The sequence below is a fragment of the Salvelinus namaycush genome, chromosome 7, assembly GCF_016432855.1.
Source record: "Salvelinus namaycush isolate Seneca chromosome 7, SaNama_1.0, whole genome shotgun sequence".
NCBI classification, from domain to species: domain Eukaryota; kingdom Metazoa; phylum Chordata; class Actinopteri; order Salmoniformes; family Salmonidae; genus Salvelinus; species Salvelinus namaycush.
The window spans coordinates 53,078,368-53,100,834 of record NC_052313.1 but is presented as its reverse complement, the minus strand read 5'-3'; the positions used below and the strand labels follow the sequence as shown (position 1 = coordinate 53,100,834).

The window sequence follows — 22,467 nt, the reverse complement described above, 5'->3', positions numbered from 1 at the left end:
ATGTGTAACATTTGCATTATATTCCAGGTAAGTATTTTCAGGTGGCGCTGTAACTACAATACATGACAGTATGTGGACACCTCATTGAACATCTTATTCCAAAATCATGGGCATGAATATGGAGTTGGTCCCCCCCTTTGCTGCTATAACAGCTTCTGGGAAGGCTTTCCACTAGATGTTGGAACATTGCTGCGGGGACTTGCATCCATTCAGCCACGAGCATTAGTGAGGTCGGGCACTAATATTGGGCGATTAGGCCTAGCTCGCAGTCGGTGTTCCAATTCATCCCAAAGGTGTTCGATGGGGTTGATGTCAGGGCTCTGTGTAGGCCAGTCAAGTTCTTCACACCGATCTCGACAAACCATTTGTGTATGGACCTCGCTTCATGCACAGGGGCATTGTCATGCTGAAACAGGAAAGGGCCTTCCCCAAATGTATTTTATTTTGATTGAATATCCAAAACATACAATATACTTGCAGTGAAGCCGCTCAACAACTACACACCAGTCATCCAACAGACTCCCATTCAGAGCGACACACCAAAGCATCCAGGGTCAACGCCCTGCTCAAGGGCATGTCAATAGATCTCCCATAAGGCCAAAAACGGATCCAAACCCGCCTAGCCCAAACCATGAAAAACAGTCTGACCATTGTTCCTCGTCCACCAAACTTTGCAGTTGGCTCTATGCATTGAGGCAGGTAGTGTTCTCCTGGCATCCGCCAAACCCAGATTTCTCCGTTGGACTGCCAGATGGTGAAGCGTGATTCATCACTCCAGAGAATGCGTTTCCACTGCTCCAGAGTCCAATGGCTGCGAGCTTTACACCACTCCAGCCAATGCTTGGCATTGCGCATGGTGATCTCAGGCTTTTGTGTGGCTGCTCGTCCATGGAAACCCATTTCATGAAGCTCCCGACGAACAGTTTGGAACTCGGTAGTGAGTGTTGCAACCGATGACAGGCAATTTCTACATGCTTCAGCACTCTGCGGTCCCGTTCTGGGAGCTTGTGTGGCCTACCACTTTGTTGCTCCTAGACATTTCCACTTCACAATAACAGCACTTACAGTTGACCAGGGCAGCTCTGGCAGGGAAGAAATTTGACAAACTAAACTTGTTGGAAAGGTGGCATCCTATGACGGTGCCACGTTGAAAGTCACTGAGCTCTTCAGTAAGGCCATTCTACTACCAATGTTTGTCTATGGAGATTGCATGGGTGTGTGCTCAATTTTATACACCTGTCAGCAATGGGTGTGGCTGAAATAGCCAAATCCACATACTTTTGTGTCTGTAATATGTATGTGTGTCTAACTTGAACACTGATAAACTCACTACAGATGAGTGAATGCAACCGGTGAAGGAATTAGTTTAGTGGCCATCCCTCGTTAAGTATTTTAATGTAACTCATGATTTTGAATATAGTATGTATGTTTAATTTGTTAGATGGGCAGTTTTTTTTAAATTCAAAAGAAACTCATGTCTTGCAACATCTTAAGACATTAAATGTAGATTTTTGGACTAGGTGTATTCTGTGGTGCTGCAATGTTTAGAATGTTTCTGATAGAAATGTATTGTGTAGAGCTGACACTTCCCTATTACACGTTACCGAATGTCTGTTCTAAACCATGCTTTTCTATCTGTACCTCTTCTGACTTTGACAATATAACGTAGCATACAGGACTATACTGTGTGTGTATTTGTATGATTGAGCGAGTGGGGAGGATGTGTTGAGTGATAATGACGTGCACTTACACATGTTTGCGAGGGAGTGGGGGCAGATTTAATGGCATGTCCTTCAACAAGGTGATTTGTGATTTTAGTAGTCTTATGTCAGGCTGACTGCAGGAATGTCCACCAGAACTGTTGCCAGAGAAATGAATGTTCATTTCTCTACCATAAGCCGACTCCATTTTAGATAATTTGGCAGTACGTCCAACCGGCCTCACAACCGCAGACCATGTGTGACCACTCCAGCTCAGGACCTCCACATCCGGCTTCTTCACATGCAGGATCGTCTGAGACCAGCCACCCGGATAGCTGATAAAAGTGTGGGTTTGCACAACCGAAGAATTTCTGCACAAACTGTCTGCACAAGCTCATCTGCATGCTCGTCGTTCTCACCAGGGTCTTGACCTGACTGCAGTTAGGCCTCGTAACAAATCAAAGTTTATTTGTCACGTGCTCTGAATACAACAGGTGTAGACCTTACAGTGAAATGCTTACTTACAGGCTCTAACCAATAGTGCATAATAGGTATTATGTGAACAATAGGTAGGTAAAGAAATAAAACAACAGTAAAAAGACAGGCTATATACAGTAGCAAGGCTACATGCATACATACAGTTAGTCAGGCTGGTTGAGGTAGTATGTACATGTAGATATGGTTAAAGTGACTGCATATATGACAGAGAGTAGCAGTATTGTAAAAGAGGGGGTGGTGGGTGGGACACAATGCAGATAGCCCGGTTAGCCAATGTGCGGGAGCACTGGTTGGTCGGCCCAATTGAGGTAGTATGTACATGAATGTATAGTTAAAGTGACTATGCATATATGATAAACAGAGTAGCAGCAGCGTAAAAAGAGGGGTTGGGGAGGGCACACAATGCAAATAGTTTGGGTAGCCATTTGATTACCTGTTCAGGAGTCTTATGGCTTGTGGGTAAAAACTGTTGAGAAGCCTTTTTGTCCTAGACTTGGCAGACGGGTACCGCTTGCCATGCGGTAGTAGAGAGAACAGTCTATGACTAGGGTGGCTGCGGTCTTTGACAATTTTTAGGGCCTTCCTCTGACACCGCCTGGTGTAGAGGTCCTGGATGGCAGGCAGCTTAGCCCCGGTGATGTACTGGGCCGTACGCATTACCCTCTGTAGTGCCTTGCGGTCAGAGGCCGAGCAATTGCCGTACCAGGCAGTGATGCAACCAGTCAGAATGCTCTCGATGTTGCAGCTGTAGAACCTATTGAGGATCTCAGGACCCATGCCAAATCTTTTTAGTTTCCTGAGGGAATAGGCTTTGTCGTGCCCTCTTCACGACTGTCTTGGTGTGTTTGGACCATTCTAGTTTGTTGTTGATGTGGACACCAAGGAACTTGAAGCTCTCAACCTGCTCCACTACAGCCCTGTCGATGAGAATGGGGGAATACTCGGTCCTCCTTTTCCTGTAGTCCACAATCATCTCCTTAGTCTTGGTTACGTTGAGGGATAGGTTGTTATTCTGGCATCACCCGGCCAGGTCTCTGACTTCCTCCACCTTCGATGGCCACTGGCACGCTGGAAAAGTGTGCTCTTCACGGATGAATCCCGGTTTCAACTGTACTGGACAGATGGCAGACAGCATGATGTCGTGTGGGTGAGCGGTTTGCTGATGTCAACGTTGTGAACAGAGTAACCCATGGTGCCGGTGGGGTTATGGTATGGGCAGGCATAAGCTATGGACAACGAACACAATTGCATTTTATCTATAGCAATTTGAATCCACAGAGATACCGTGACGAGATCCTGAGGCCCATTGTTGTACCATTCATCCGCCGCAATCACCTCATGTTTCAGCATGATAATGCACACTCCATGTCGCAAGGATCTGTACACAATTCCTGGAAGCTGAAAATGTCCCAGTTCTTCAATGACCTGCATATCTACCAGACGTGTCACACATTGAGCATGTTTGGGATGCTCTGGAAGTCAATATCAACGTGTATGACAGTAGGTTCCAGTTCCTGCCAATAACCAGCTACTTTGCACAGCCATTGAAGAGGAGTGGGAAAACATTCCACAGCCACAATCAACGGCCTGATCAACTCTATGCAAAGGAGATGTCACGCTGCATGAGGCAACTGGTGGTCACACCAGATACTGACTGGTGTTCTGAACCACGCCCCTCCTATTTTATTTTTTTAAGGTGTCTGTGACCAACAGATGCATATCTGTATTCCCAGTCATGTGAAATCCATAGATAAGGACCTAATGAATTTATTTCGATTGATTTCCTTATGAACTGTAACAAGTCTTTGGAATTGTTGCATGTTGTGTTTATATTGTTCAGTGTAATTTGGCCCCAAAAAATGTCTCAACAGAATGAAACAAAACTGGTTTAAACCTTCACAAAAGTTTTGAACAGGCTTATATTTCAGCGATTACCAACAAAGGCAGGTGCCTTCTATAGGCCTACACAATAAAAAACAGTTCAAACTTAATTTAGCCAACAAAAATGTCTCAACAAAGAAACAAAACACTTTTTGCAATAATAATATGCAATACTAAAACAAATGATAATCAATACGAAAATAATATTTTCACTATACTTTACTTTGTCTCTACTGGAGATCCTAATAAATTAAATCAAAATCCTCTAATTTTACGTCAATGAAAATCCATCTTCACAATCAATAGTAGCCTAGGCTAGGGCTGTTGCGGTGACCATATTACCTCCACACTGGCGGTCACGAGTCATGAAGGCAGTCAAATTCCACATGACCGTTTAGTCAAAATAATTAGGCTTCTCCAAGCTCTGATAGTGCTGCTGGTCAATAGTAGCCTACCAAACGTGCTAACTGCCTGGTACTCAGCACTCTATTGTCCCTCTAATCACTCTGACATCAATGCAAATGTATTCAAATCTAATAAAACACTCATGAGAGCTCATGTTGTGCAACGTTTCTATAGGCTATGCAATTGCGGGAGAAAACAGAGTGATGGCCGCTAATAAAAAGAGGAGGATCCCATCAGCTTTCTATAGGCTAGACCTAGTATATTTATTTCTCAACTTTCCGAATATTAAGCACATTGCTTATATTTATAACAGGAGTATAGCCCACCTGGCTGGCATGAAATAAACCACAGGGAAAAGCGTCCTCCATTTCGTTATTTAAGTGCATAGATAACGTGTATTTTTTTCCTGCTGCCCCTGTTTCGATACACATGCATGATAATGGTCCATTCTAAATCAAAACAAATTTCACACATTATTTAGTATATGTAAAGACTAATAAATCAAGAATAGTCTGATGGGTGACAATATTAGCTTATCACTTGTGAATGATATTATCACTTGTGAATTATGCCCAGCATATTTTATAGCCCTTGGGCCTATATGTTTTTCTTGTGTTTTAAAAGATTTTTTTTTTTACCCCCTTTTCTCCCCAATTTTCGTGGTATCCAATCGCTAGTAATTACTATCTTGTCTCATCGCTACAACTCCCGTACGGGCTCGGGAGAGACGAAGGTCGAAAGCCATGCGTCCTCCGAAGCACAACCCAACCAAGCCGCACTGCTTCTTAACACAGCGCGCCTCCAACCCGGAAGCCAGCCGCACCAATGTGTCGGAGGAAACACCGTGCACCTGGCCCCCTTGGTTAGCGCGCACTGCGCCCGGCCTGCCACAGGAGTCGCTGGAGCGCGATGAGACAAGGATATCCCTACCGGCCAAACCCTCCCTAACCCGGACGACGCTAGGCCAATTGTGCGTCGCCCCACGGACCTCCCGGTCGCGGCCGGCTGCGACAGAGCCTGGGCACGAACCCAGAGACTCTGGTGGCGCAGCTAGCGCTGCGATGCAGTGCCCTAGACCACTGCGCCACCCGGGAGGCCAGGGCCTATATGTTTTAAGGTTTGTATCACAACTAAAGTGGCCAAATAACATCTTAACCGCATTACCGCCACACCGGCGGTCACGAGTCATGAAGGCAGTCAAATTCCACGTGACCGCTTAGTCACGGTAATTAGGCTTCTCCAAGCTCTGATGCTGCTGATGGTCATTAGTAGTCCACCAAACTTACTAACTGCCTGGTACTCAACACTCTATTGTCTCTGTAATCACTGACACCAATGCAAATGTATTTGAAAATCTAATCAAACCTTTCATGAGAGCCCATGAGCTCATGTTGCACAACATTTCAATAGGCTATGCAATTGCGTGAGAAAACAGAGTGATGGCCTCTACTGAAAAAAGGAGGATCAGATTTCTGATAATGGTCCATTCTAAATCAAAAACAATTTCACACATTATTTAGTATATGTAAAGACAAGATTAAATCAAGAATAGTCTGTTGGGTGACAATATTAGTCTATCACTTGTGAATTATATATTATCACTTGTGAATGATGCCCAGCTTAAGAAACAATGCCTCTTTTTGAAACTTTTTTGAATCATAGTCGCACACCTCATATAGCCTAGCCCATAGGCCTATATGTTTTAATAAGGTTTGTATCACAACTAAAGTGGCCAAATAACATCTTAAAATGAATCACATTAATCCGCTTTTACAAGGGGTGTAGAGCCTAACTGGCATACATAAGCAGCGTGTGAGTCAAGTTTGGGGAAGATAATTTTCACCATAAAAATGCACCTTTTTAATAAAAGCATTACATGCATAATTGCATTTGCGGTCACATTTGATAATGGTGTTTTCCGCTAATGGAACATTCACGTGTATAGCCTACTACCATGTGCACAGTGCTGCGTGTATAATGTGAAGAAATAGCCTAATATGTAGTAAACATTTAAAGCTAAAGTTTTGATCTGTTGCGTCAGCCACATTGCATTTAAAAAATTATGCATTTTTTTAATGCCAGTGGTTTTATTCGTTTGGGATCTCGCATCCCACAACTGTCCCAGACTGTTTGGAATATTTATTTCTCGCACTGAATAGAATAGGTCAACTTTTGTACTATGGGGGATAGTAGATTGACATAAGCTATTGCTTTGGCTTACTCATCTTGTTGGCTGACGAAAAGTAAATGTGGACAGTTCTTCCCATATCTTCAATATGCGCCTCGTAATTAGATAAGGACGTCTTCACTTGTAGCCTGTAAGAAAGACCCGATCATGTGACCGAGAGCCATGTGAGTGAGAGCCGCTTCGGATTGCGCAGCACACTCAGGGAGAAGGACACAAAGCAGCACTCCGGGCCGCAAAAAGGCATGGATTTTTTTAGGGCTCATTAGGCCACAAAGGGGATGCCGCCGTGAAATTCGAGGCATTATCAAGTGCTTGTCAAATTGTGAATGAGAGACTATTGGAGTGTGTATAGCCATGTGCAAAAAAACAAAGCAGAGCTCATGCCTTTTCAAGTGACTTTTTCTTCAAATCATCATTCGTCTCATCATGCAGCCTTACAATGTATTAAAAATCAAAACATATAGCCCAACATTTGTAGAACAGGTTACATTAATAACTCTAAATTGAGCATAAAGGAGTACCTATTTATTTGTTAACGCACTCCCTCAAATCATTATGAGGAAATATATTTTGTTCAACTTTGTTCAATTGTATTCTTAATACTATGAAATAATGCCACGGAATTATAAGCCAATCTTGTCTGCTAAAGGAACTAGGGTAGCCCACAACCATTTGGCATAGCCACATCAAGACCTAACATAAGGACAACTCAGAGTATGCTATTCTGTTCTGAAATAGACTACATTTTCTTCATATCATGCTTCTTTAGACCCGTCTAAAATAAATAATGGATTTATTGTGAAGGTGTAGGCTATATTACATGGATATATTTGACTTTTTAAAATTGTAGGCTATATGTTGAAACGGGAGATGCTAAATGTGTTCATGTTAATTAACGCTCAATTACCTTATTTGCTTGACAATCACCGGCTGATGAAATTTCGTGACTGCCTAGCCTAGGCCAAGGCTCCTTTCACTCGCTCTCTCCATCTCCACATCAGAAGGCACATGTGAGGTGAGCAGCTGGACCCAGTTTCAGCTATACATTTTATTGAGTTGCAATTGGCTGACACATAACAAGCTTGCGTAGTTGTCATCACCTCACACACACATTAAAGAGGACGGTTCCGGTCGGTAAATCAATTTCAATTGCACGTACCTGAGACCGTGACAATTATATCAGATCTGAGTCAAAAGTCTGACATTTAGAACCCGCTCAGGTCCCTGGTCAGATCTCAACATTTCAGGCCTGTTGGACCTGTGAAGACCTCTATATGGAGGTGTTGTCTGTTGACATGCCACTAGTATTGATGAAATAACAGCATTTCTGTAGCCTGTTGGTATCCTAGCAGCAGGACTGACAAACACTGCTTTAGGGCCATCTGTTCCGTTTAACACACAAGTCCTTACAACATACACCTGTCATTAGTATCCTGAATGAATGTTGTTTCATTGTCCTCTATGACATACTACTAATCCACTTGGTGGAACCCACTGTGTATTAGTAGAATGAAGGATGAATTAATAAGTGAGTCAATGAATGAAGGATGCTTGTCCTCCAAGTGGATATTACCTGGCGACCATCTCACACATCTCAAGGCCGCAGCACTGTCGGTCATTCTAAAGGGTGGGTCTGATTTGTCCTGTCCCACTAAAACATGTACCACATGGAGTTTCGTATTGCATCTGTCTGACACACACACACACACACACACACACAATTGTTTTCTCAATCGATATTTATGTGTTTGTCATCTACAAAACGTGCACCCAGAGGGGGTCCCAGGATCGAGTTTGGGAAACCCTGATCTACTTAGTAAATTAACCTCATCTACCAGTACTCATCATAAGCCAATTGACATATCAATATAACGAGTAGTAATGATGGATTGCTGGCCTGTTTTACAGATAGAGGTCCAGTGTAGAAACAACCCCATGGGTGCACAACTATGCTCCTTGAAGGCAGCTGGTTTTCATCCTAGTGTAATATCAGGGGATGTTGTGACCCAATTCAGATCAACATCGAAGTTAATGAGAAGAGCTGACATGATTTACTCATCTAATGTTACATTTTAGTCATTCAGCAGACGATCTTATCCAGAGCAACTTACAGGAGGAATTAGGGTTAAGTGCCTTGTTCAAGGGCACATTGACAGATTTTTCACCTAGTCTCTTAGATTCAAACCAGCAGCCTTTTGGTTACTGGCCCAATGCTCTCACTAGGCTACCTGCTGCCCTGTTCTAATCTATACAATGTATTTCTATCTGTAGAGGTTTTCCTGGGTTGGGATAGGTCGACGGGTGTGGATGTGGTTATAATCATGTCATTGTCTCCCTCTGTTCCCCAGGTGCACTCACTCTACATGCTGCAGATATGAGACCAGAAAACGGGTTAAAAACAACAACATAAACATTCCTCTTCAGTGTTACCTCATTCCAACTGTTTTTATTAGGATTCCCTACAGGTAAGTGTTGCTTTTTCCTCCTATTTATTCTTCAACGCAGTGTTATGTCTCTATTTACAGGAAATAAAAAATACAGCTTTCAAAAACCAAAAGTGTTTGGTGCCTTATTCCTTTATTGATTGATTTCAGAGGTAATGACAAATGAGTGTGACTTTAGTGTATGATTCTCACGCTAGTATTGTTATGCTTAGAAATTCAATTTATTTAAACTTGTTCTATGAATTAAGCAAGTTTTGTGTGAAAAAATACTCAGGACTATGTTAGATTTGATTAGAAAGCAATAAAAAAAACAGGCCAAATCAACATTGGTGTCTTGGTCTCGTCTTGGGACCCTCATTGAAACTGAAAACAGCTCATACTGCTCAAAGATCACAATACTGCAAAAATACCATAACTTGTGAAATCGTTGGGAATTAATTTATCCAACGCCTGTTCTGTCACACAGATGCGGCGTTATAGCAAAATAGCTAGAAATTCAGCGCAGAGAAGAGTCTGTTTAAGTTGTTCGATATCCACTTGTAGGCGTAGGCTACTTTTTTATGTCTTACAGTGCATTTGGAAAGTATTCAGACCACTTGACTTTTTCCACATTTTGTTACGTTACAGCCTTATTCTAAAATGTATTACATTGTTTTCTTTCCCTCAATCTACACAGAATACCCTATAATGGCAAAGCAAAAACATGTTTTTAGACGTTTTTGCAAATGTTAAAATATATATATTTATATCACATTTACTTAAGATTCAGACCCATTACTCAGTACTTTGTTGAATCACCTTTTGGCAGTGATTACAGTGTCGAGTCTTCTTGGGTAAGACGCTACAAGCTTGGCACACCTGTATTTGGGGAGTTTCTCCCATTCTCCTATGCAAATCCTCTCAAGCTCTGTCAGGTTGGATGGGGAGCGTTGCTGCACAGCTATTTTCAGGTCTCCAAAGATGTTAGATCGTGTTCAAATCCGGGCTCAGGCTGGGCCACTCAAAGACATTCAGAGACTTGTCCTGAAGCCACTCCTGCGTTGTCTTGGCTGTGTGCTTAGGGTCGTTGTCCTGTTGGAAGGTGAACCTTCGCCCCAGTCTGAGGTCCTGAGTGCTCTGGAGCAGGTTTTCATCAAGGATCTCTCTGTACTTTGCTCCTTTCATCTTACCCTCAATCCTGACTAGTGTCCCTGCTGCTGAAAAACATCCCCACAGCATGATGCTGCCACCACCATGCTTCACCGTAGGGATGGTGCCAGGCCAAAGAGTTCAATCTTGGTTTCATCAGACCAGAGAATCTTGTTTCCTCATGGTTTGAGAGTCTTTAGGTGCCTTTTGGCCAACTCCAAGCGGGCTGTCATGTGCCTTTTACTAAGTAGTGGCCTGATTGGTGGAGTGCTGCAGAGATGGTTGTCCTTCTGGAAGGTTCTCCCATCTCCACAGACGAACTCTGTCAGTGACCATTGGTCACCTCCCTGACCAAGGCCCTTTTCCCCTGATTGCTCAGTTTGGCTGGGCGGCCAGCTCTAGGAAGAATCTTGCTGGTTCCAAACTTCTTCCATTTTAGATTGGAGGCCACTGTGTTCTTTGGGACTGTCAATGCTGCAGAAATGTTTTGGTACCCTTCCCCAGATCTGTACCTCGACACAATCCTGTCTCGGAGCTCAACAAGACAATTCCTTCGACCTCATGGCTTGGTTTTTGCTCTGACATGCACTGTCAACTGTGGGACCTTATATAGACAGGTGTGTGCCGTTCCAAATCATGTACAATCAATTGATTTTACCACAGGTGGACTCCAAGTTGTAGAAACATCTCAAGGATGATCAATGAAAACAGGATGCACCTGAGCTCAATTTCGAGTTTCATAGCAAAGGGTCTGAACACTTACAGTACCAGTCAGGGTTTTTCTTTATTTATACTATTTTCTACATTGTAGAATAATAGTGAAGACATCAAAACTATGAAATAACACTTTTTTTTACTACGTGTTATGTATTTCATATTTTGAGATTCTTCAAAGTAGCCACCCGTTGCCTTGACAGCTTTGCACACACTTGGCATTCTCTCAACCAGCTTCATGAGGTAGTTAACTGGAATGCATTTCAATTAACAGGTGTGCCTTGTTCATTTGTGGAATTTCTTTCCTTCTTAATGCATTTGAGCCAACCAGTTGTGTTGTGACAAGGTAGGGGGGTATACAGAAGATAGCCGTATTTGGTAAACGACCAAGAACAGCTCTAAAGTTTCTTCAAGTGCAGTCGCAAAAACCATCAAGCGTTATGATGAAACTGGCTCTCATGAGCACCACCACAGGAAAGGAAGACCCAGAGTCACCTCTGCTACAGAGGATAAGTTCATTAGAGTTAAATGCACCTCAGATTGCATCCCAAATAAATGCTTCAGAGTTCAAGTAACCGACACATCTCAACATCAACTATTCAGAGGAGACTGCGTGAATCAGGCCTTCATGGTTGAATTGCTGCAACGAAACCACTACTAAAGGACACCAATAATAAGAAAAAGAGACTTGCTTGGGCCAAGAAACATGAGCAATGGACATTAGACTGCTGAAAATCTGTCCTTTGGTCTGATGAGTGCAAATTTGAGATTTTTGGTTCGAACCGCTGTGTCTTTGAGACGCAGAGTAGGTGAACGGATGATCTCTGCATGTGTGGTTTCCACATTGAAGCATGGAGGAGGTGTGATGTGTGGGGGTGCTTTGCTGGTGGCACTGTCTGTGATGTATTTAGAATTCAAGGCACACTTAACCAGCATGGCTACCACAGCATTCTGCAGCGATACACCATCCCATCTGCTTTGCGCTTCGTGGGACTATCATTTGTTTTTCAACAGGACAATGACCCAACACACCTTCAGGCTATGTAAGGGATATTTGACCAAGAAGGAGAGTGATGAAGTGCTGCATCAGATGACCTGGCCTCCACAATCACCTGACATCAACCCAATTGAGATGGTTTGGGATGAGTTGGACTGCAGAGTGAAGGAAAAGCAGCCAACAAGTGCTCAGCATATATGGGACCTCCTTCAAGACTGTTGGAAAAGCATTCTAGGTGAAGCTGGTAGCGAGAATGCCAAGAGTGTGCAAAGCTGTCATCAAGGCAAATTGTGGCTACTTTGAAGAATATATTTGGATTTGTTAATACACGATTCCATATGTGTTATTTCATAGGTTTGATGTCTTCTATTATTCTACAAATGTAGAAAATAGTAAAAATAAAGAAAAACCCTTGAATGAGTAGGTGTCCAAACTTGACTGGTACCATATATAAGGTATCTTTTTTATTTTTAATACATTTGTAAAAATGTCTAAAAACCTGTTGTCGCTTTGTCATTATGGGTTATTGTGTGTAGATTGATCATGATAATTGTATCAATTTTAGGATAAGGCTGTAACATAACAAAATGTGGAAAAGGGGAAGGGGTCTGAATAGTTTCCGAATGCACTGTATATATCGAGCCACTTGGTGACCCTGCAACGGTATAGTAGCCTACATTATTGGACAAATAAACTCTGTAACCCATAGCCTAGCCTACCTCATTGCCAATTTGGTTTTCGAAGTGTGTAGCACTTTCCCTATGGACTGTCTGGAGAACACTGAAGGTGACACAGTCCAGGAGAGACCAACGGATCAGAGCCTAGTTTCCCAGTAGCGGTGTAACTTAAAAGGGGCAATCAGCAGTTACTACATACATTTTGCACTTATAAATGAATATGTTCATTCTTGAAAAAGTTAACTTAAATGCATCCAGAGCTTAGTTCAACTGCCGCTTGCGTCATAAGCAAAGACGACTAGTGACCCACATTTCATGTGAAACATAGGCTAGGCCTATACATTTCGCAGACTTTTTTTGAATGCAAATAAATAACACTATAATCTACAAGTAATTTTGATTGATTTCTTGATTTGAACCCCGGTTGTCTTATTTCCTCCATAGTGCTCTAGCACACTGCACCACAATGTTCTGACTTCTGTGTTATGTCCTGATCAGTTGTAGTTTTTTTTACTGTAAGATGTATTTTTTCCCCCCTGTTTTGTATATGTTTCCATGTCTGGATGTTTTAAGTACTACAGATGGAAATGAGCTATTCGCTAAATCTGGTGCGACATGTTTTCTCAGTGCTCTGAGACAGCCTATGTTTTTGTTGTGCATTGTCCCTGCCAAACAAACGTAATAAAATAAATATCAGTCTGTTTCCTTTTAGCCCACACATATCTACAGTAACTAACCCTCTACTGCACACATATCTGCAGTAACTAACCCTCTACTGCACACATATCTACAGTAACTAACCCTCTACTGCACACATATCTACAGTAACTAACCCTCTATTGTACACATATCTACAGTAACTAACCCTCTACTGCACACATATCTACAGTAACTAACCCTCTACTGCACACATATCTACAGTAACTAACCCTCTATTGCACACATATCTACAGTAACTAACCCTCTACTGCACACATTGTTTTTTTATTTTTGTGTGTTCATGTCCATCCCCAAGGAGCTGGAGAGAACTCCCCACTACGTAAAAACACAATGCTGTTCGATGCTGCACCTCAGCACTCCGCGCAAAATTGCAGTGGGTTGGTTGGCTGAATGAGGGGACACAAGGTCGAGCAGTCTGAATATCTCCTCGCCTGTATTTAGACTCCATCACTGTGTGTCTGCAAGGGGCTCAGGTTGTTGAGAATATGCGCATAACACCAACCGCCTGCGCAGCCGCGGGTTATGTTGGAGAGCAACAATCTGCTGAATGGCAGCCAAAATATATGCTGTATTATTGTTATTCCGCTGACGCCTGACAATGGCTTGGTGTTTATAGTGTTCCAGGTGTTTCCAATTTGTACCAGATAAGATTCAGCTTGGGATAAAACTAATCTTGACAAAATGTTACAAATACATATTTAAAATATTACATTACCCAAATGAAACATTTGTCATCGTATGATCATCCCCATTTACACAAAACTCGTATAAATTGTTTTGGAATTATATCTTGTGAGTTAAGGTAGAAAATAAGCCCAATGGTGCACTTTGGCTGCTCTATAAGTGGTCTGGATCACTCCTAGATGTGCAAGGGTTCCAAGAACCACGTTACTAACGAAGGATCTGGGAAACACCTCGGCTACTAAAGATACATCGTAAGATGGTTCTAACGCTATACAAAGGCTCTGGGAAAACGATGCCCCGGGCTCGGTTTGCCAAAAGCATCTTAAAGCTAAATTCTTCAAGATGATTTTGGGGACTGGGCCCCGGTCTTTACCCACGGTTGCGCGTCAAGAGTTTGAAAATACGTGTCAGATGCTATAGGTCCCTGGACAGAGCTCTTTAAAAAAATATATCACACCTTATTATTTATGTAGCTTATAGGCTCATCACAAATGGCCAGATCCTGACATAGGCAAGACTAAACTAACTATTCTCCATAGGTCATGACCACTGTAGATCATTGGTCATGACTCGCGAATTTCAACGGACCGCGGCTGACTGCCCATGTGGTCATGTTGTCTAAACTCATAGGCACTGAAGCGTGTGGTGATCAGTGGCATGTTATAGAGCCTATACACAATTATGTAGGCTACAGGTTAGTCGTTAAAGGTTGTAAAAGTTTTGGAAGTTCAAGTGACTGTCTCACTGACCTAGGCCAATTTGGACTCAGGACTGGTCACATGACCCACTACGTTGAGTGTCAATCATCAACTCATTAGAATGAGAAACTTTTTTTTACAAATAAATATTGTTTGTTTATTCGATTACATATGTAGATTAAACACATGAAGACGCATTTATATGTTCTGTGTTGTCTGGAAGCCACGACTATTAATTGGCCAAAACATACGGTGCACGGATCGAAACATAACCGATATGTAAAAACAACATTTGAATAATCAAATCATTATTCCGTTTCTCGTTATTTAATATTTACTTTAGGGTTAGTTTGATTTCAGTTTGTTGGATTTCAGATTCAAATCAAATAAAGGAAGAACGACCCTTTACTAATTTTCTATCCTTTCATCTAATAGGAAATATTTCTTGGCCAAAAAGTACACCGACCCTGTGTCCAATTTTCGTCACTTAAACGCTCCAGTCAGATTTTAAGCTATAGTTATGGACGTGCGCAAAAGGGATTTATTTACAATCATAGCAATCAAACGAGTTAAAACGATATTCATTGATGGAAAATGATCTGGCGAGTTTAATAACGGCGAATTACGCTCTCATTCCTTTATTACACCACGTTAGCTCGCACGAATTATTATTTTGATAAAACCGAATTTGGCTTCTTACGTCGATTTTCTTTAATTCTCTCGATAATGTTATAGAGAAAGGATAAATGTGTCAATTCCTCTCTTGCTGCGCAAAACATTTTTGGGGCTGGTTTTCAGGCCTTGTCCGTTTGGTCATTGGTCTGGAAATATTTTCTCAACCTGGCAACACTAGAAAGGAGCACACTGCACAATTGTTGTTTACAAGGGTTGTGGAGTAGACGCTAGCCTAGGCTAATCAGACAGAGGTTTCAACCAACATTTATTTGATCAAACGAACAGCTAGACTTCCATAACCATCGCCAATATGTCCAAACTACAGTTGTTTAATGTGTTCGTCACCGAGCGTTTGTCGACAGCTGCTGTGGAGATATTCGTGGCCGCGGAGAAGACTATAGCGGAGTATCAGGAACAAATCTGCCGTTCAGCAGAGGAGATCGAGCGCCTACGGAGGCTGTTGGGCATGGTTTTCCAACCAGAGATTAAGTTACATGGAGCAGGTTTGTAGCGAGCTACAGTTGTTGTCACGAAGATATTTGATTTGTAGATTAACGTTACAAGACAAGAGAATTCAGTGGCAGTTTGTAATATGCGCACTCTGAACGCAACATTGCTTTCTTGAATTCAGGGTAAAACGACTGCCCCCTCCCATTGAAGCCACGAAATTCGAGTCCGTTTCCCTGTGCTTGACGTACAGTAGCGCAGTCTCAGCCAGGATAGCATGAAGTAAAGAGACTGCACCGTTTTCCACCTGCATCTCCATCCCGAATCTCCCCATTGCCCCCCAGCAACATTAGCCTACAGTTTAATTATATGTGTATGTCACACTATGTTGAGGTAAAGACCGGAGTACAATGCTGTATAGATGTCAACACCAATACATGTTCATGACATCGTCATCAATCAACTGCATTACAGTTCAAAACTACTGACTAACGTTACCACCACCTATTTCTATGTGCTAACTATGCTACCAGTTTATACGAATGGGAGTTAGCATTTAGCACATTTTTTCCAAACAAGAAAAGTGACAACTTCTACATTTTATGCAGTGAAAACACCCAAATATATCCAATCTGATTTTAGTAAACACATTGTGGGCCTGTTACAATACAGCAATCATGATGGATTTGACAAATATCCACTCTGTTAGATCAGATTTGTTGAATGTACGCCAATCCAGCGTCCTATCCCCCATGGTCTGCTACCATTGACCTCTTTACCACATCTATCCCAATGACTTATATATATACACTAAATGACTGCTAGGGGGTGCTGGGTCGAAGCCACCGCGCCTCCATCTTGGCACTTCGGGAAGCTATATAAAAGCATTGATTAATGTCTACATTAATTTCTGCCACATTTATTCTATTACAGACACATTGATGCAAAAATGTGCATAATTATTTATATTTTTTTTTGGGGGGGGGGGGTTAAATACAGGCAAATATATTGATAAGTCAATTTGTCCTAGAGAGATTTACACAGTTATCAAAACGTCACGCCAGGGTTAGCTACATGAAGCCCAGCCCTTATTTTTAATGTTTCTAAAATCCCCTATGGGAAAAATGAATGGTGTAAAAACGATTGGGACCATTTCCTTCTTTGACCGCTAGGTTTTATGGGTATTATGACTCATACTTTGTTACTCCACATGGCTGACCGGTGGCTTCAAAGCCTCTTAATGGCCAATACATACAGTGCATTCGGAAAATAGTCAGACCCCTTGACTTTTTCCACATTGTGTTATGTTACAGCCTTAATTCTAAAATTGATTCAATAGTTTTTTTCTTCTCATCAATCTACACACAATTCCCCATAATGACAAACAAACAGGTTGATCACGTCACTGATATCACAATAAGACCCTTTATTCAGTACTTTGTTGAAGCACCTTTGGTAGCGATTACAGCCTTGAGTCTTCTTGGGTATTTATAAAAATATATATATTTAATTTTAACCAGGTAGGCCAGTTGAGAACAAGTTCTCATTTACAACTGCGACCTGGCCAAGATAAAGCAAAGCAGTGCGACAAAAACAACACAGTTACACATGGGATAAACAAACGTACAGTCAATAACACAATAGAAAAATCTTTGTACAGTGTGTGCAAATGTAGAAGATTAGGGAGGTAAGGCAATAAATAGGCCATCGAGGTGAAATAATTACAATTTAGCATTAGTATGTATGCACTACAAGCTAAGCACACCTGCATTTGGGGAGTTTCTCTGATTTCTTCTATGCAGGTCCTCTCATCCTCTGTCAAGTTGGATGGGGAGCGTCGCTGCACATCTGTTTTCAGGTCTCTCCAGAGATGTTCGATCGGGTTCAAGTCCGGGCTCTGGCTGGGCCACTCAAGAACATTCAGAGACATGTCCCGAAGCCACGCTTGCGTTGTCTTGGTTGTGTGCTTAGGGTCGTTGTCCTGTTGGAAGGTGAACCTTTGCCCCAGTCTAAGGTCCTGAGCGCTCTGGAGCAGGTTTTCATCAAGGATCTCTCTGTACTTTGCTCCATTCATCTTTGCCTTGATCCTGACTAGTCTCTCAGTTCCTGCTGCTGAAAAACATCCTCACAGCATGATGCTGCCACCGCCATGCTTCACCGTAGGGATGGTGCCTGGTTTCCTCTAGACGTGACGCTTGGCATTCAGGCCAAAGAGTTCAATCTTGGTTTCATCAGACCAGAGAATCTTGTTTCTCATGGTCTGAGAGTCTTTAGGTGCACCTCCCTGACCAAGGCCATTCTCCCACGATTGCTCAGTTTGGCAGGTCGGCCAGCTCTAGGAAAAGTCTTTGTGGTTCCAAACTTCTTCCATTTAAGAATGATGTAGGCCATTGGGTTCTTGGGGACCTTCAATGCTGCAGAAATGTTTTGGTACCCTTCCCCAGATCTGTGCCTCAACACAATCCTGTCTCAGAGCTCTACAGACAATTCCCGTGACCTCATGGCTTGGTTTTTGCTCTGACATGCACTGTCAACTGTAGTATCTTTATATAGACAGGTGTGTTCCTTTCCAAATCATGTCCAATCAATTGAATTTACCACAGGTGGATTTTTAATACATTTGCTAAAATTAAAAAAAAAACTGTTTTCGCTTTGTCATTGTGGGGTATTGTGTGTAGATTGACGAGGAAAACAATTTAATCCATTTTAGAATAAGGTTGTAACTTAACAAAATGTGGAAAAAGTGAAGGGGTCTGAATACTTTCCGACTGCACTGCTCAAAAGGTACAACTCCGATATAGTCGTTTCGGCACTCTCATTGACCTTACAAAAATTCCTCACTTTGTGGGCTTATTTTCACGGACAGATTTAGGACAGAGTAAAACCTCTCGCCTCCTCTCTGGCCCAATTTTGCAGTCCGTTGCGCCGGATGTCATACATTTCAATAGGGACGGTCCGCATCGCAGCAGCACCTTGCGTCGGAAGGCTCCTTGCGAAACGAATGCTGCATACTTTGAATATTTACAAACTCTGCGCCTTCAGTCCGGCCAGAGTCCATTGTAGAACAGGAAGTTACCAAACCACAGAAGAGGAAAATATTTGGTTTTCGGCAATTGGTTAATGGGATGGCTAGCAAATTGTAAACAATTAGCCATTCCTTGACTTGCTAAAAAGTTATAGAAACAAGTTGAGGAAAAATAATCAAAACGCAACATGTTTTATTGTCACCTGAAATAATGTTTCTCCTGTTTTGAATGAAAATGTCATATTTTGCAATCTCCCAAAATGAATGCGATCTCTGACGAAAACGGGCTTTCCTCCATTTTGCGGTACAAACAGTCACTACACTTGTCCGTCCAGTAGCGGGGCAAGACTCAGTGAAAAGGACGTATGGCCAATGGAATAACGTCAGTTAGATGGACTCTATTTATTTCCTTGGCTTCAAATGCGTTATACCGTGTGCAAGTGACTCATTCCTATGTCTTACCTCCGTGTTCGTGTCCCTGGTCTTTTGAATTGGATTGACGATTATATCATCAAATTGATGAAAACGTGGCTATTTTAAGATGTATAAAAAAAAACGATGTTTGTGGTTGAATGTACTTCTGCCAGATGCCTTTCATAACGTTTTTGCGCTGAAGACCTTTCAAAAATGGGCTACTTTCCACGTCATTTGCATAGCTTATTGAGTCTTCACAAAGGAAAGAACGGTGTCATGTGAAACGATGGCTTTGTCCATTTATATGCAGTCATTGGTTGAAACACATGCTGTAGTGTAGACTAACAAAATTGTCTTCTTTTTGCAGAATTGAAATCAGCATCAACAACCTACCCATTACAAAATAGAGGCATTTCAAACAAAATGGCAGGTATTTCATTAAGATTATAGATCAAAATATTGATTTCATATTTTTTCCCTCCAGACTTTCAACTAGTCACTCCTGCCGTTCCCCCTGAAAATCAGAACTGTGAGCAGGAGTGGGGGCCCAGTCTGGGGCAGGAGGACCCAGAACCCACACAGATTAAAGAGGAACAACAGGAGCTCAGACTCAGTCAGGAGGACCCACCTCAGCCCTCACATCTGTACCAAAACCAAACTGTGGATGATGGAGAGAGGAGCTCTCTACCTATCATCATAACTGAGGAGATCAAAACAGAAGCTGATGGTGAGGGCTACAGAGTACCAGAACCAACCAGTGATCAGCCCCTCTCAGTTCATCCAGACTGCTCTGCTGCAGGGGAGAAACTATATCAGTGTAGACAATGTGGCAAAAGCTTTACAAGTAAGGGAAACTTAACCTTGCATTTAAAGATACACACAGGAGAGAAACCTTTTCTGTGCAAACAGTGTGGCAAAAGCTTCATCCAGAAGGGTGATTTGAACAGACATACAAGGGTACACACAGGAGAGAAACCTTATCTGTGCAAACAATGTGGCAAAAGCTTCATCCAGAAGCGAGACTTGACCATCCATACAAGGATACACACAGGAGAGAATCCCTATGAGTGCAAACAATGTGGCAAAATGTTTAACCAGAAGGGACACTTGACCGTTCATTCAAGGATACATACAGGGGAGAGACCATATCAGTGCAAAGACTGTGGCAAAGCCTTCAACCAGAAAATAGAATTGACATTGCATATGAGAGCTCATACAGGAGAGAGACCATATATCTGTCCTGTATGCAAGAAAGGTTACATCGCATTAAGCTATTTAAGACTTCATCAGCGTGTTCACACTGGGCAGAAACCTTACCAGTGCAAAGAATGTGACAAATGCTTTGGTTATAAACATCGTCTAACATCACATATGAGCACTCATACTAAAGGGCATAAATGATATTACCACACTGAGTGCAATAATAGCCTGAAATGAAAACAACAAATGAATATTTTGTCATTGTGAATTTCTTAATACGTCCAACTTCTAAATAATTATGTTCTGTTTTCTGGCAATTAACAACAGAACAAACTGAGTAATGTGTGTTGAGGGGAAATCACCAGTCAGTATCAGATTGGTAAACTGAATCTAGCGCTCAGTTTCAGGGACCTACCCTCCAGGACACTGCTGGCTTCAGGAAGTCCTCACCGCTGTGTCTAGCACAGAGCACACACTTGGATTTCTAAACAACAGGAGTTCCTATTCAATTGTTTAACAATGACATACAGGATATCTTCCATCTGTACTGATGGCTGCATGTTAGAATATTGAAGTAGCCTATTACATTTTTGTTGACAATCTATATAATGCAGCAAATCATTTGTTTAAATAAAGTCGTTTTTTCAATGGATGTCATAGTGAAACCCTATTTTTCTCTGTTGAACATGATTTCTGTGATGGTTCATATTAGGCAGATTAAATACATCCTCTATCAGCTCAATTCCCTGCTTCTTACCCCAACCCTGTCCTGAACAATTAGGCAGATGGGAAACTAACTGAGCCCATAGTCATAAAGGCTCAGATGAGTGCTGATCTAGGGTCAGATCACCACTGTAATTTAAAATGCAAAACTAATCCTAGATCAGGACTCCTACTGTAAGACACTCTGTGAATAGAACCCCTGACCCTGTGTTACTGGTTTGGGTCAACATTTACATGATGATTTAAAGGTGCACCAAAGACAGTACAGTATGAAGATGGGCATAAACTGCTTCTCCAATAGAAATCCCTGATCACACTTCTAGGCGACGTCATGGCGACTTTGGCTAGCTAAGCTTATGTGCAGAAACATCATCGGGTCATCTCGTGCCGAGTTACACGTGCTGGCCGTCAAATAAAGGCACTCCTTCCATATAAAGTTGTTTTTGACAAAAATGAAAACGTGTCAATTTGTCACAAATAGAAACATTTTAGGGGACAGACAGTGACACATTCAATACTGCCTTGTACACTCTTGCCTGCATCTAGCTGATCTAAGGTGTAATCATTAGTCCAACAGTTGCAAACGAGAGTTTCTATTGGACAAATTCAGGTATATTTATCCCTGTTTCATTCCGTCTGCATCCGTTTAAGAAACATTTTTCAACAGAATCGTCAGAATGAATACACCTCTGATCACACTGAAACACAGTTCACTTTCATAGCAGCCACATTATATACCTTCTCGCATCTATGCACTCTCCTTCTCTCACCTTTTCCCTTTGCTTGTGGATTTCAATGCACAACACATCAGCTGTATGTGACCAGGAGAAAAAAACTTTCCAAGCCAAACCATATCATAACCCACTACACACAGCCTACATCATTGTCACCATATTAGCTAAAGTAACGTCATAGTCAACGTAGCTAATAGAAATAATAGGTTAGTAAACTCGCTACAATCATGCAGTAATGTTACAGTGTACAGTCAGTAAGCAGTTCAGCACTTACACCGGCGGGGCCCAGTGGTAATAAATGAGTAAAACCAAAAGCTTACCTTGACTTGGAAGAGTTCCAGTGTTGTGTTGGATAGTCATAGCCAGCTAGCTAACATAACATCCCTCTGTTTGAGTAGGCTAAACTAGCTTGCTGCATTTGCTAGCTAAGCAAGTGAAACAAAGAAAATAACAGTCTCTCTTTTGCTTCTCCTTAATTTTGGAAGAAATTAAATTGTTCAAAACTGTTCAACTAT

General features: G+C 42.0%; 1 protein-coding gene across 1 annotated transcript; it reads left to right on the top strand.

The window, feature by feature from the left end:
* Positions 1-15,569: 15,569 nt before the first annotated feature.
* Positions 15,570-21,128, top strand: LOC120051430 (zinc finger protein 239-like). Its single transcript, XM_038998295.1, has 2 exons — positions 15,570-15,912; positions 19,780-21,128. Exons 1-2 carry the CDS (start codon positions 15,720-15,722, stop codon positions 20,694-20,696), a joined length of 1,110 nt encoding a protein of 369 aa, XP_038854223.1. The 5' UTR covers positions 15,570-15,719; the 3' UTR covers positions 20,697-21,128.
* The last annotated feature ends 1,339 nt before the right edge of the window (positions 21,129-22,467 follow it).

What these genes read in the sequence shown, in the direction of transcription:
- LOC120051430 (XM_038998295.1), top strand. Translation starts at nt 15,720, where the DNA reads ATGTCCAAACTACAGTTGTTTAATGTGTTCGTCACCGAGCGTTTGTCG. An exon ending in GATTAAGTTACATGGAGCAG is followed by an intron (nt 15,913 to 19,779) that starts GTTTGTAGCGAG and finishes TTTTCCCTCCAG; the next exon opens with ACTTTCAACTAGTCACTCCT.